The 16,205-nt window shown below is 36.4% G+C and overlaps 1 protein-coding gene across 1 annotated transcript in view; it reads right to left on the bottom strand.

The window, feature by feature from the left end:
* Nucleotides 1-16,205, bottom strand: part of ATRX (ATRX chromatin remodeler) — a 281,996-nt gene that overhangs the window by 112,456 nt on the left and 153,335 nt on the right. The window contains 3 exon segments of the mRNA XM_031660872.1: nucleotides 4,419-4,536; nucleotides 6,591-6,766; nucleotides 8,161-8,298. Of these exon segments, the coding sequence (XP_031516732.1) occupies nucleotides 4,419-4,536; nucleotides 6,591-6,766; nucleotides 8,161-8,298 (432 nt within the window).

The following is a 16,205-nucleotide window of genomic DNA, read 5'->3' as shown; positions in this document are numbered from 1 at the left end:
CCTTCCTGAGTCCAAGTGATCTCATTGTTCAGTTCCCACCTATGAGTGAGAACATGCGGTGTTTGGTTTTCTGTTCTATAAAATTTGTTGAGGAAAAAAAACAAACAAACAAACAAACAAAAAAAAAAACAAGTTAGCCATGTGTTATTTCATGATTATGTAAATAATCATATACAATTCTTAAAACTATGGTATGTTAAGCGAAAAATATTATATGGAAAAATATCACAATGTATTATCACCAAAATAATGTGAGTAAACTTACTAAATGATAAAGCTGATATTTGAAAATCCTGGCTCTGTCTAAGATATACTAAATCTTAATATATACTAAACGTATGCAAATTCTCCAAAAAGCTATGTTTACTAAGTGCTATGTTTACTATAATTAAAGTAAAAAAAAAAAAACTTTAATTAAGTGTATGGCAGATTCACAAAAGATCAATAAAAGCCTGGCATGTTTAGTGTAAAAAAAAAAAAAAAAAAAATCAGCACTCTTTATTTCTAGAACTTTTTCATCAGTCCAAACAGACACTTAGTACCCATTAACAGTAACTTCCCATACCCTTCATCCCCCAGAACCTGGTAACCACGATTCTACTTTCTACTCATAGAGTTTGACTACTCTAGGTACCTTTAAGCAGAATTATACAGTATTTGCCTTTTTGTGTCTGATTTCTTTCACTTAGCATTAATATCTTCAAGCTTCATCTATGTGGTAGCAAATGTCGGAATTTCCCTCCTTTATGAGGCTGAGTATTCCACTGAAGTATGTCCATACCACATTTTGTTTATCCATTCATCCATCAGTGGACATTTGGGTTGCTTCCACCTTTTTTTGCCATTATGAACGAGCAACTATAAACATAAGTGTCTCAGTATCTGTTTGAGTTCCTGCTTTCAATTCTTTTGGGCATACCTATAAGTGGAACTATTAGATCAAATGGTATATATTTAACTTTCTGAGTTACTACTACAATGTTTTTCCACATCTGACATTCCTACTAGCAATGTACAGGGTTCCACTTTCTCCACATCCTCTTAAGCACTTATTTTCCATTTTTTTTTCCATAATGGCCACCACAATGGGTGTGAAATGGTATCTCACTGTAGTTTTGATTTGCATTCCTCTAATGACGAGATATGTTGAGCATTGTATATCTTCTTTAGAGAAATTTCTATTCAAATCTTTTGCTTCTTTTTGAAACAGACTGTTTCTCTGTTGTTGAGTTGCAGGAATTCTTTACATACAGTTGACCCCTGTGCACCAAAGGTTTAAACCACATGGGTCCACTTATACACAGATTTTGTTTCAACCAAATGTTGATTGAAAATACAGTATTCACAGAATGTGAAACCCATGTTTGACTTTTCATATATGCAGGTTCTGCGGGATTTGTGTATGAGCAAATTTTAGTATACACAGGCAGGTCCTAGAACCAATCCCCCACATATACCATGGGACAACTATATTCTGCATGTGAATTCCTTATCAGATGTATGTTTTGCAATATTTTTTCACATTCCATGGGCTATCTTTTCCTGTGTTCTATTTTTTTGCACAGTGGTCAAAATAAGACAGTGTGTGGATTTTAAGTTTAAAGCCAGACTAATATTTAGTTATTAAAAAACTAAGTATCCACATGCTTATAAAACCTTAAGTGTTTACTGAATTGCAGAGGTTTACATTTTATTATAAACTTCTGATACCTGACAATAAAAGGCAAACCATAGAATTACACTGAAAAAAAGAGAACTAAGAAAAATTAAGAGGATTTTAGATTTCCTCAATATTCTTTAACAGCCAGTCTCTTAGGACTTTCATTCTGCAAATATTAAACATATTACAAATTATCACTAAAATTAACATGAAACTGCTGTTAATGTTAAAAACAAAATTTGGGTGAACTTCTTAAAAGTAACCACAGTCTAAAAAAGCCTAATGTAGAAACAAAAAATTTCTGGAATATTTAACAGATAAAATACCAAACATTTTAAATGCAAGTAAAATAGGCAGGTGATATTTCAAGAGAAATACTGTGAAGATTTGTACTGAGAAACAAGACAAGAGTAGCCATTAATATAACCCACTTGGCCTTTTATGAATGTTTTTAAAAGGGGTTATTTAACGCAGGCTATTCTATTCTACAGGTAATATTGCATTTGGTAAGGGGGAACCCCACACCCTAAAACTTAAAGATTCATGGTACCAGATGATAATTTAACAATCGCATCTTTCAGATTTTAGCTATGGCAATTAGCGCTTTAGATATTTACTCCTATCAATGACAGTCACAAAGAATAAAGCAAAGCTCCCTAAATTCTTAAATAATTGCATTGCTCTCAAAAAGAGTAAGTTTTTAAAAAATTTTAAAAATTGATACATAGTATTTATACATATTTTGGGAGTACATGTGATATTTTGTTACATGCATAGAATACGCAATGATCAAGTCAGGGTATTCAGGCTATCCATCACCTTGAGTATTTATCACTTTTATATGCTGGGAACATTTCGAGCCCCCTCTTCTAGCTATTTTGAAATATACAATGCATTGTTGTTAACTATAGTCACCCCATTCTGCCATCGAACAGTAGAACTTATTCCTTCTATCTAACTACATGTCTGTACCCATTAACCAATCTCTCTCTATCCCTCCCTCAACACACACATACTTCCCAGACTCGGGTATCTATCATTCTACTATCTACCTCCATGAGGTCAACTCAAAAGGGTAGAGCTTAACATCTATACCTGAGCTGTTAACATTTGTGATTGGTTGTTTTTGTTGCTGAGACAGGGTAGTGCTCTGTTTGCCCAGGCTGAAATGCAGTGGCACAAGCATGGCTCACTGCCGTCTTGACCTCTCAGGCTCAAGCAAACCTCCTGCCTCAGCCTCCCAAGTAGCTGGACTACAGGTGTGCATTACCATACCTGGCTAATTTTTTGATTTTTTGTGGAGGTGAGGTTTCACTATGCTGCCCAGGCTGGTTCTGAACTCCTGAGCTCAAGTCATCCTCCCATCTTGGCCTCCCAAAGTGCTGTGATTACAGGCATGAACCACCATGACCAGCCTAAGATTGGTTATTAAAGACAACCAATTCTATAAAATCTGAAAACACTATTGTGAGCATTTTCCCTAATATAAAACATTTTAAAAGGAAAAAATATTAAATGACCAAATTTATTACTCCTTATCACTCAGAGATTAATGAAACACAGATCTGAACATCCCTCTCTTAAACTACACAGCAACTCTCTCATTGGGATAACTATTTGGTTATTTAATTATGCCTGCAATTTTTATTATTCAAAAAAGAATAGTATAGTAAATCTACCAGCTTCTGATAGATATACAAATGAAAATGTGTGCTTTATTGGAACTGATTTTCTTCCAAAAGTCAATACAAAAATTGTTTTTATAAGAGCAAAAAAGCAGTTCCATAAAATACTAAGATTCAAATACTGTTTTCCCCAGCAGAATGTTTCTTGAGAACCATCATCATATTACTCTCTAGGATGCACTGCTATTACAAAAAGAGTACCACTTTAGCTATAATTAAGTATCATTTTAATATGTGTGTACATACTTCCATCCTCCTCTATTCTTTTGATCAATTACTGTATTCACAATGGGCCAAAGAGCACCCTCTAACCTGTATCTCCTAATTAAATATGTAATATCATTTGGGGAAATGTACCAGAATAAGTGACCAACAAGTAAGAAATCTCACTCCAGTCCAAAGGTTTTGTTGTGTGAAGACAGACATCTTCAGGCACAGAGGGACACAGACACACACACGCAAAAGCTTATTGATGGTAAAACAATAACTACTCATTGTATTTTTTTAAAGCATAGAAAAATACAAGAAATAAACTTGAAGGTCTTCATAACAAAAACACCCAGAAAACAACTTCTGTTAGCATTTTGCTGTATTTTAGGCATTTGTGTGCATTTTTATAATAACATGGAGTGCATACTACATGCCTTGCCTTCCATGTTACCTTTTCTGCCTTCAACCTTTGTTAATTAAATAACTGAGAAACAAACTCATGAATTTAACTTACATGCCTTTTATTATTAATGTGGGTGAATACTTTTAAAAAAATACTCTGGAATTTTGTATATCTTCTTTTATGGATTTATTCACATTCATAATTTTTCTGAAATAAAAGCTCTTTACAAATTAAGGGCATTATTCATATGTGCTGTATATCTTTTTCATCAGTTTGCTTCTTGATTTTAATTTTGACAGCATCAGTGTTTTTTAATTAGAAATATTTTATGCTTTTAAGCATACCCATTTTATTCAAATGGAAAACTGAAAAAGAACAGACATAGTAAGATGACTGGAATAATCTTTGGAAAAAGAATGCCTTTATAGAGAAGATGAAATCAGCAAGGTGTATTGGTTACCTGTTAAGTGATCTAAGTAGTACTGATAGAGCTTGCACTGAATAGGAGTCATTCTCACAGCTAACACATATTCGTGTTTTGGAGGCAAGAATTTTGTTAATGCTGTATAATCTTTCCTCTGTAATTACCAAGAAAGAGAATGAAAATTAGTCTAAATATTTAACAGGAATGAACTACAAATTCTCATTGCTTATAACTGAAATATACACATAAATAAATAGGCACTAAACATATAAGAAAACATTTTCTTAAATATATTTACCCTTTCTAAACCCATAATTTTCTACACCATGTATTTCATATGACTATACAATATGGTACACTGGTAAAAAGATACTGCAACACACCAGGTAGGTTTTAAATTGAAGCAGTCACATTGCCAAGTGAGCATTTAAGTTTTCGAAATAGTCTTCTCTGTACAGAAACAAAAATAACAAAAGATGTGGAGAGGATGTAGTAGGTAGTGTTAGCAAAATGACTTGCTTTAATCATATAGTAAAACCTAGGAATAAAAGTCTAATGCAGCCTGAGTTGGCTTCTGAGAAGGATATGCTAATACGTCAAACAATAACATATAATTTTAGAGGGACTATTTGCCCAATTAAGAAAGCAATCCATCTACAAGCACTCTTGAAACCATTTTATTATAAGAATAGAAAAATAGAACACCAGTGTGCTAAATAGAAATTACTACTTAAACCAGAAGGAAAAATGCTGCCTGGGTAGTAGCAGCAATACAGAAACACAGTACTTGCTAGCACGTGTAGCCAATCTGACCAAATGGAACAGCTACTCCTTATAATGATGGCAAGTACAGTCATCCCTCAGTATCTATGGGAGACTGGTTCCAGAACCCACCCCCACCTCCACAGATATCAAAATCCATGAAAGCTCAAGTCACTTATATAAATAATGTAGTGTTTGCATATAACCTATAAACATCCTCCCATTAAATCATCCCTAGATTACTTATAATGCCCAACACAATACAAATACTATGTAATACTTGTTATACTCTATTGTTTAGGCAATAATGACAAGAAAAAAGTCTGTACATGTTCAGTACAGACACAGTCATTCATTTTTTTCTTAATTATTTTCTTTCTTTTTTTTTAAGAGACAGGGTCTTACTCTGTTGAGGCTGAAGTGCAGTGGCATGATCTTAGCTCATTGCAGTCTTGAATTCCTGGGCTCAAGCAATCCTCCTGCCTCAGCCTCGCAAGAGACTGAGACTATAGGTGTGCACCACCGTGCCTGGCTAATTTTTTAAAACTTTTTTTTAGAGACAGGGTCTTGCTCTGCCATCCAGCCTGGAGTGCAGTGGCATGATCTTAGCTCACTGCAGCCCTGAACTCCTGGGCTCAAGTGATCCTCCCACCTTGGCCTCTTAAAGTGCTGGAATTACAGGTGTGCACCACTGTACCTAGCCTCTGTCCATTTTATCTATTTTTTAAAATATTGTTGATCCATGGTAGGTTGAATCCATGGATACAAAACCCGCAAATATGGAGGGCAAACTATATATCCAACCAAAAGAATAGCCTGTCTCATTTGTTAAAACATCTTTGAGGCTATCATTAGTACCTAACGTTTGCAGAGAAAGTGCATATCTTGAGATCTATTAACTGCCAGCTCAGTCTCTAGATATTTATCCATTCATTAATATAGATTCACTGAAAATCTGTATGTAAACGACACCACTAATCTGTTCAGGTTATTATATATAATTGAAAGCAACAAAACTGTTTCTCCAGGATTACTTTAAAAATGACTCCTCTCTTAATTCGTACTGGCCTTTCCTATAACCATTTCAAAAATGTGAGATTTATAATACTATACTATAGAATTAGGGTGAGCATAGGAACTTCATCATAATAGTTGTGTTCCTCTTAAGGAACTCCCTATCTTAAGGATGAAAAATCTAAACATTAACATAATAAGATATGAGGCTTTACACTTGGCAAATGAATTAACTATGTTTTAAACTTCTCAGCGAAACTTTTTTTAAAAGCAGAAATTTTCGAAGACAATGCAAGGAGATATAACTGTAAAACTATCTACTGAAAGAGTGGGAAAGAAAACACAAAATTATTAAACTTTAAGCTCAGAAAATATGTCAGATTGTAATATTAAAAAGTAAGAATATTTTACTACTATGGAACATATCTGTACCTGAACACATCCAGCTAACATCTCATAGAGAATGTGAGCACGTTTTTTCATCACTCTGACATCTACCATGGTAGAATCTGCACACTGACCATTTTGAATTGGATTTATAAATCTATTCCTGAACTCCTTAATGGATCCAAGTAAATTTTCCTTGATAAAATTAACCATACAATGATCTAAGAGAGAAGACATTATTCATTAACAACATTAACAATGGTTGAAAAGACTCAGAAAAATTCCCCAATGAAATGTTCATGTCAAAAACACATGCATTAGAATTAAGCTACAAAAAAAGAATATCAAGCTAAGTATAGAATAAACATGGTTATAAGTCTGATCTACAAGTGAATTACCAAAACGAGAGAGAAAACTGAAGTAAAAACCATCCCTAAATACTAGACATGAATGTTTTTTAAAAATACCTAAGGACATTTTATTCAAGCTCACTATTTATAAGAGATATGAAGTACAAAACAAGTGGTCCATTAATCTAACCATGATTTATGGTCTGTGAGGCTATCTTGTGAAGAAAGGAGATACTAAGTCAAAACAATAAAAGGAGGTAATAAGCTACTACGCAAGTTAATTTATATTAACTGATTAGAATAATCAAATAATATTTGAGAGATCAAATAATAACAACTGTTATTCAGTATTCAGTTGGGGCTACACAAATAGTTAAAAATAAATTAATTACTAATGTATTTTGTAAGACTAACCCATTTTGTAAAAATTAATAGAGCTATCACTTGTCCCATACTATATAGGACCACAATATGAAACAGCATTTCTATAAATATGGTAATAGAACAGAAAAGAGGAAAACTGGAACAGATAAAAACAAACATAAAGTATAGGCTAAAGTGAAATGACTAGTATTACAAACGATAAAATAGCAAAAAGTTACCATAAATACACTAAAGGAATGTAACACAGAGAAAAATAACAAAAAGCCATTACAGTGGGAAAAAAAGTGAGCAATTACAACAGGAAATTTCAATTTGTTACTTGCTGAATAATCTCATGTTCCCTTCTTTAGTGTCACCACAGACATATGAAAATGAGGGAAATTCACAACTTACTTCCCTAGGTTTACATCAACTACCTTTAACCTCAGCAAATTGTCCTGCCATGGATTCAGCAAACCTCTCCTTCTCCCATCTCCACTTTACTGAAATGTTCACAGTTCCCATTTCTTCTTGATTTCTTAACAGTACATGCCCCAAAACTGGAATATCTCCTTAAAATTATCTGGAGTAATCACATATGCTTATGTACTTTTTAAAGCAATCATTAAGACTTCTGATACTCTTGCAATAAATCACATTCCATATTTATATATGAACATTCACAATGGCGTATCTCTTGACTGTCTTTTACCACTCATATTTATAAAACATCTCATTTGAAAAGTATGTTATTCTTTCACAGCAGACTAAGATGAACCTATGTAGATCATGGTCTAGGATTATACTAGAGTAAGCAGAAGAAAAGGCAAATGGTAAAGTTACAAACATATTATCCGAGGAAATACCGATATTATACTGCATAATCAGAGATATTAACTCACACTCAATTAGGTTATTTTGAAGTGGTGTTCCTGTTAAAATAATCCTCCTCCTTGATCGTATAGAATTCATAGCTTTAGAAACAGCAGATGCTTCATTTTTTAGAATGTGTCCTTCATCACAAACAACAAAATCAGGGCCTACAAAAATATACAGAAAAATAACACAATTAATATACAATAAAACTGAAAATGTGATCCATTTAAGTAAATAAAGTCAATCCCTTTAAAGTGCTGATCTTAAAGGAAGATAAAATGACATCACTGTAAGTATAAACATATTTTATCTGCTCCTGTATCTGGTTAATACAACACTAATTATACTAATTATATCCAAATGGTAGAGCATTGAAGTACTACTATAAATGGTACTCAAAGTCCTCTGAGTATACAAAAATAAGCAAAAATAAAAACAACAAGAGGGAAAAAGTTCCCCCTAATAGATATAGCTTATTTTTAAAAAAGTCTTTTAAAATTGAAAAGTCTTTAAAGCTATTTCAGCATAAGTATATCAACTTAAACTATCAGCAAAGACTAAGAGCAATGTATATATACTTGAAAAGACAAATTTCAAAACTTACACTTTTAAGAATAATATATGTCACAACAGACCATATAATATTTCCCACTTAGTTCAAATAACATTCATTGCTGAGGAAAAATTTTAACTGATAAAAGAAAGTGAAACTGGTTGTTACATGGGTACAGAGGGTAGGGAGAACAGCTTTCTAGCTATAAAAGATCTTAAAAGCTTAAACTCAGAAAATATTTGGGATTGCAATATAAAAAAGCAACAATATTTTATTACTATGGAATGCATTTGTAACTGAACAAATAAGTTCCACAGCATTTGTGGACTCTTTTAGAAAGGCTTATTTGTTAAAATAACAGATACATATATTTTTTCCTTTTTTTTTTTTTTTATTTGAGATAGTGTCTCACTCTGTCGCCCAGGCTGCAGTACAGTGGCGCAATCTTGGGTCACTGCAACCTCCACCCCCCGGGTTCAGGTAATTCTCCTGTCTTAGCCTATCGAGTAGCTGGGATTACAGGTGCCTGCCACCACGCCTGGCTAATTTTTTGGTCTTTTTAGTAAAGATGAGGTTTCACCATGTTGGTCAGGCTGGTCTCGAACTCCTGACCTCAAGTCATCTGCCCGCCGTGGCCTCCCAAAGTGCTGGGATTACAGGCATAGGCCACCAGGCCCAGCTGATATATATTTTTTCCAGGGTATAATACATACTCAATTTGCTTGCTGGTTAACATATACACACATATTACTTAATTTGTTGATTTCAACAAAGCAGCTGTCAAATTATCCCCCATCTGGTAAGCATTAGAGAAAATGTAACTTTTACATGACTTCAAAAGTAACTGCTTCAGTATGACAGACCAAATAATAACAACTGTTATTCAGTATGCAGTTAGGGCTACACAAATAGTTAAAAAAAAAAAAAAAACTACTAATATTTTATAAAACTAAAATCTCTATCTTTGTATTTAAAAATTATGCATGCCTTACTTTGAATCTGAAAATATTTTCTACAGAGAAAATAATGCCTTTTACAGAAGTGATTTAAATGGTTTTACCACTTAATACTCCATATCCATGAGGATGCGTTGAAATGGGTACTCTCATACACTCTGTGGGTGTCTAAATTAGTATCAAACATTTTGGAAGTCAATTTTACAATAACTAACAAAATGCAAAATGTACAAACCCTTTGACCCATATTTCAATTTCTAGGAATTGGTCCCAAAGATATTCTTCCACAGGCACCCAAAGATACACAAAAGAATGTTCTCCGTAGCACGGTTTGTTATGCAGGAAAATTGAAAACAACCTAAAAATTTTTCAGAGGGGATCTGGTAAATGGGGCTTAAACCATGGAATAATGGAATAAGTCACAGAGTTAAAATTAATGATGTAGACACACCCCCACTGGCGAAGCTGAAGGTTTATTTGCAGGAGAAATTCCCGACTTTACCTGGAGTTGAGTCAAGTTAGAGAGCCAAGCCAAGCGAAATACAGGGGTAGAGGAAGTAGCAGAAAGGCACTGGGAGCTCGCTGGATCCCCAAGCAGCCCATTCCTGCCTGGCAACACAGGGATCCATCAGGAGGGTGGCCATCAGAGCAGGGGATAAAACTCCACAGGAAGAAGGACTTCTGTAGCTGAACTTCTTAACAATTTGAATGGGGCCAGAAGCCTGGAGGCCAGAACTCCGGGGGAGGGTGCAAATCCAGATTGCAGACTTCACAGGTGGGGGATGAACTAAAGCCCTTTCTTTTGCAGCTTGGAGGTGGAAAGCCTCTGGCAAGTTTTCAAGGCAGACTCGCCCTCCCCCAGGAAACACAATCTGGGCTGTTTCGGTGGTGGGGCGGGGCGGGGGGGGGGGGGGGAGGTGCACGGTGGGAGTGAGACAGACCAGCCTTTCAGTTTGCGTGGGAGCTGGCTGAGGCCTGTGTGACTGCTGGCTTTCCCCCCACTTCCCTGACAAACTGCATGACTCAGCAGAGGCAACCATAATCCTTCTAGGTACACAACTCCAGTGACCTGGGAATCTCACCCCATCCCCCTCAGCAGCCTCAGCAAGACCCACCCAAGAAGAGGCTGAGCTCAGACACGCCTACCCCCGCCCCCACCTGATGGTCCTTCCCTAACTACCCTGATAGCAGAAAACAAAGAACAAATACTCTTTGGAGTTCTAGGGCCCCGCCTACCACCCACACTACTATAGCTGATGCATTCTGGAAAGCGCCACCTCCTGGCCGGAGGCCAACCAGCACAAAAACAGAGCATTAAACCAGCAAAGCCAAGGACCTGCATGGAGTCCACTGCATCCTGGGCCACCCCCACCAGTTCAGGCGCTAGTATCCATGGCTGACAGACCCATATACGGTTCACATTACAGGACACTGTGCAGACAAACCCCAGTACCAGCCTGGAGTCGGGTGGACTCGATGGGTGGCTAGACCCAGAAGAGAGACAACAATCACTGGAAGCCATATCCACAGGAAAAGGGGGAAAGTACTATATCTAAGGAACACCCTGTGGGACAAAACAATCTGAACAACAGGCTTCAGCCCTAGACCTTCCCTTTGACAGAGCCTACCCAAATGGGAAGGAACCAGAAAACCAACCCTAGTCATATGACAAAACAAGGCTCGTCAACACCCCCCAAAAATCACACTAGTTCACCAGCAATGGATCCAAACCAAGAAGAAAGCCCTGATTTACCTGAAAAAGAATTCAGGACATTAGTTATTAAGCTAATCAGGGAGGGACCAGAGAAAGGCAAAGCCCAATGCAAGGAAATCCAAAACATGATACAAGAAGTGAAGGGAGAAATATTCAAGGAAACAGATAGCATAAACAAAAAACAATCAAAAATTCAGGAAACATTGGACACACTTTTAGAAATGCAAAATGCTCTGAAAAATCTCAGCAATAGAACTGATCAAGTAGAAGAAAGAAATTCAGAGCTCGAAGACAAGGTCTTCAAATTAACCCAATCCAACAAAGACAAAGAAAAAAGAATAAGAAAATACAAACAAAGCCTCTAAGAAGTCTGGAATTATGTTAAACGACCAAACCCAAGAATAATCAGTGTTCCTGAGGAAGAAGACAATTCTAAAAACTTGGAAAATATATTTGGGGGAATAATCAAGGAAAACTTCCCTGGCCTTGCTAGAGACCTAGACATGCATATACAGGAAGCGCAAAGAACACGTGAGAAATTCATCGCAAAAATATCTTCGCCTAGGCACACTGTCATCAGGTTATCCAAAGTTAAGGCGAAGGAAAGAATCTTAAGAGCTGTGAGACAGAGGCACCAGGTAACCTATAAAGGAAAACCTATCAAATTAATAGCATATTTCTCAGCAGAAACCCCCGCAAGCTAGAAGGGATTGGGGTCCTATTTTCATCCACTTCAAACAAAACAATTATCAGTTGAGAATTTTGTATCCAGCAAAACTAAGCATCATATATGAAGGAAAGATACAGTCATTTTCAGACAAACAAATGAGAGAATTTGCCATTACCAAGCCACCACTACAAGAACTGCTAAAAGGAGCTCAAAATCCTGAAACAAATGCTGGAAACACATCAAAACAGAACCTCTTTAAAGTATAAATCACACAGGACCTATAAAACAAAAATACAAGTTAAAAAACCAAACCAAAAAACAAAATGAAAAACCTAAAGTATGCAGGCAACAAGGCGCATAATGAATGCAATGGTAGCTCACATTTCCATACTAACATGGAATGTAAATGGCCTAAATGCACCACTTAAAAGATACAGAACCGCCGGGTGCGGTGGCTCATGCCTGTAATCCCAGCACTTTGGGCGGTGGATCGCGAGGTCAGGAGATCGAGACCATCCTGGCCAACATGGTGAAACTCTGTCTCTACTAAAAATACAAAAATTTAGCTGGGTGTGGTGGCACGCACCTGTAATCCCAGCTACTCGGGAGGCTGAGGCAAGAGAATCGCCTGAACCCGGGAGTCGGAGGTTGCAGTGAGCCAAGATCGCCACTGCACTCCAGCCTGGTGACAGAACAAGACTCTGTCTCAAAAAACAATAATAAATAAATAAATAAATAAATAAATAAATAAATAAATAAAAGATCCAAAATGCATAAGAACTCACCAAACAACTATCTGCTGTCTTCAGGAGACTCACCTAACACATAAGGACTCACATAAACTTAAAGTAAAGGGGTGGGAAAAGACATTTAATGAAAATGGACACCAAAAGCGAGCAGGGGTAGCTATTCTTATATCAGACGAAACAAACTTTAAAGCAACAGTGATTAAAAGAGACAAAGAGGGATATTATATAATGGCAAAAGGCCTGGTCCAACAGGAAAAGATCACAATCCTAAACATAGATGCAACTAACACTGGACCTCCCAAATTTACAAAACAATTACTAATAGGCCTAAGAAATCAGATAAAAAGCAACAAAATAATCAGGGGAGGGTTTCACTCCACTGACAGCACTAGACAGGTCATCAAGACTGAAAGTCAACAAAGAAACAAAGGATTTAAACTATAACCTGGAACAAATGGACTTAACAGATATATACTGAACATTTCATCCAACAACCGCAGAATATACAGTCTATCCAAGAGCCCATGGAAATTTCTCCAAGACAGACCATATGATAGGCCATAAAACGAGCCTCAATAAATTTAAGAAAACTGAAATTATATCAAACATTCTCTCAGGTCACAGTGGAATAAAACTGGAAATAAACTCCAAAAGGAACCTTCAAAACCACGCAAACACATGGAAAATAACCTGCTCCGGAATGAGCAGTGGGTCAAAAACAAAATCAAGATAGAAATTAAAAAATTCTTCGACCTGAATACAATAATGACACAACCTATCAAAACCTCTGGGATACAGCTAAGGCACTGCTAAGAGGAAAGTTCATAGCCCTGAATGCCTACCTCAAAAAGTCCGAAAGAGCACAAACAGACCATGTAAGGTCACTAGGAACTAGAGAAACAAAAACAAACCAAACCCAAATTCAGCAGAAGAAAGGAAATAACCAAGACCAGAGCAGTACTAAATGAAATGGAAACAAAACAAAACAAAACAAAAAAATACAAAAAATAAATGAAACAAAAAGCTAGTTCCTTGAAAAGATAAATAAAATTGATATACCATTAGCAAGATTAACCAAGAAAAGAAGACAGAAAATCCAAATAAAGTCACTGAGAAACGAAACAGGAGATATTACAACTGACACTACTGAAATATAAAAGATCATTCAAGGCTATTATGAACACCTTTACGCACATAAACTAGAAAACCTACAAGAGATGGATAAATTCCAGGAAAAAATACAACCCTCCTAGCTTAAATCAGGAAGAATTAGATACCCTGAACAGACCAGTAACAAGCAGCGAGATTGGAATGGCAATTTAAAAATTACCAATAAAAAAAAGTCCAGGTCGGGCGCGGTGGCTCCGGCATGTAATCCCAGCACTTTGGGAGACCGAGGTGGGTGGATCGATCACCTGAGGTCGGGAGTTCGAGACCAGCCTGACCAACATGGAGAAAACCTATCTCTACTAAAAATACAAAATTAGCTGGGCGTGGTGGTGCATGCCTGTAATCCCAGCTACTCGGGAGGCTGAGGCAAGAGAAGTGCTTGAACCCGGGAGGAGGAGGTTGCGGTGAGCCGAGATCATGCCATTGCACTCCAGTCTGGGCAACAAGAGTGAACTCCGTCTCAAAAAAAAAAGTCCAGGACAAGACCAAGTCACAGTAGAATTCTACCAGACAGTCAAAGCATTGGTACCAATCCTTTTGACACTATCCCACAAGATAGAGAAAGAAGTAACCCTCCCTAATTCATTCTATGAAGCCAGTATCACCCTAATAGCAAAATCAGGAAAGATCACAACCAAAAAAGAAAACTACAGACCAAAATCCTCGATGAACATAGATGCTAAAATCCTTAACAAAAATATTAGCTAGCTGAATCCAACAACATACCAAAAAGATAATCCACCATGATCAAGTGGGTTTCGTATCAGGGATGCAGGGATGGTTTAACATATCCAAGTAAATAAATGTGATACACCACATAAACAGAATTAAAAACAAAAAATCACATGATCATCTCAATAGATGCAGAAAAAGCACTCAATAAAATGCAGCATCCCTATATGATTAAAACCCTCAGCAAAATCAACATACAAAGGACACATCTTAATGTAATAAAAGCCATCTATGACAAACCCACAGCCAACATAATACTGAATGGGGAAAAGCTGAAAGCATTCCCTCTGAGAACAGAAACAACACAAGGATGCCTACCCTCACCACTCCTCTTCAAGATAGTACTGGAAGTCCCAGCCAGAGCAATAAACGGAATCCAAATCAGTAAAGAGGAAGTCAAACCGTCACTGTTCGTTGATGATATAATCATTTACCTTGAAAACCCTAAGGACTCCTCCACAAAGCTCTTAGAACTGATAAAAGAATTCAGCAAAGTTTCCGGATACAAGATTAATGTACACATATCAGTAGCTCTTCTATACACCAACAGCAACCAACTAGAGAATCAAATCAAGAACTCAACCCCTTTTATAATAGCTGCATACATACATACATACATACATACATATATACATAAATAAATAAGATAGGATATACCTAACGAAGGATTCAAAACACCTCTACAAGGAAAACTACAAAACACTGCTGAAAGAAATCACAGACGACACAAACAAATGGAAACACGTCCCATGCTCATGAATGGGTAGAATCAATATTGTGAAAATGACCATATTGCCAAAAGCGATCTACAAATTCAATGCAATCACCATCAAAATACCATAATCATTCTTCACAGAGTTAGAAAAAACAATTCTAAAATTCATATGGAACCAAAAAAGAACCCGCATAGCCAAAGCAAGACTAAGCAAAAAACAAAAACAAAAACAAAAACAAAAAACAAAAAACAAATCTGGAGGCATCACACTACCTGATTTCAAACTATTCTGAAAGGCCACAGTCACCAAAATAGGCACACAGGCCAATGGAACAGAATAGAGAACCTAGAAATAAACCCAAATACTTACAGCCAACTAATCTTCGACAAAGCAAAGAAAAATATAAAGTGGGGAAAAAGCCACCCTTTTCAACAAATGGTGCTGGGATAATTGGCTACCCACATGTAGGAGAATTAAACTGCATCCTCATCTCTCACCTTATACAAAAATCACCTCATGATGGATTAAGGACTTAAACCTAAGACCTGAAACTATTAAAATTCTAGAAGATAGCATTAGAAAAACCCTTCTAGACATTGGCTTAGGCAAGGATTTCCTGATCAAGAACCCAAAAGCAAATGCAATATAAACAAACATAAATAGCTGGGACCTAATTAAACTAAAGAGCTTTTGCATGGCAAAAGGAACAGTCAGCAGAGTAAACAGACAACCCACCAAGTGGGAGAAAATCTTCACCATCTATACATCTGACAAAGGACTAATATCCAGAATCTACAACGATCTCAAACAA

This window comes from Papio anubis, chromosome X (genome assembly GCF_008728515.1).
Source record: "Papio anubis isolate 15944 chromosome X, Panubis1.0, whole genome shotgun sequence".
Lineage (NCBI taxonomy): Eukaryota > Metazoa > Chordata > Mammalia > Primates > Cercopithecidae > Papio > Papio anubis.
Note: the sequence above shows the minus strand (reverse complement) of the source record. Positions and strands in the feature narration are given on the sequence as shown.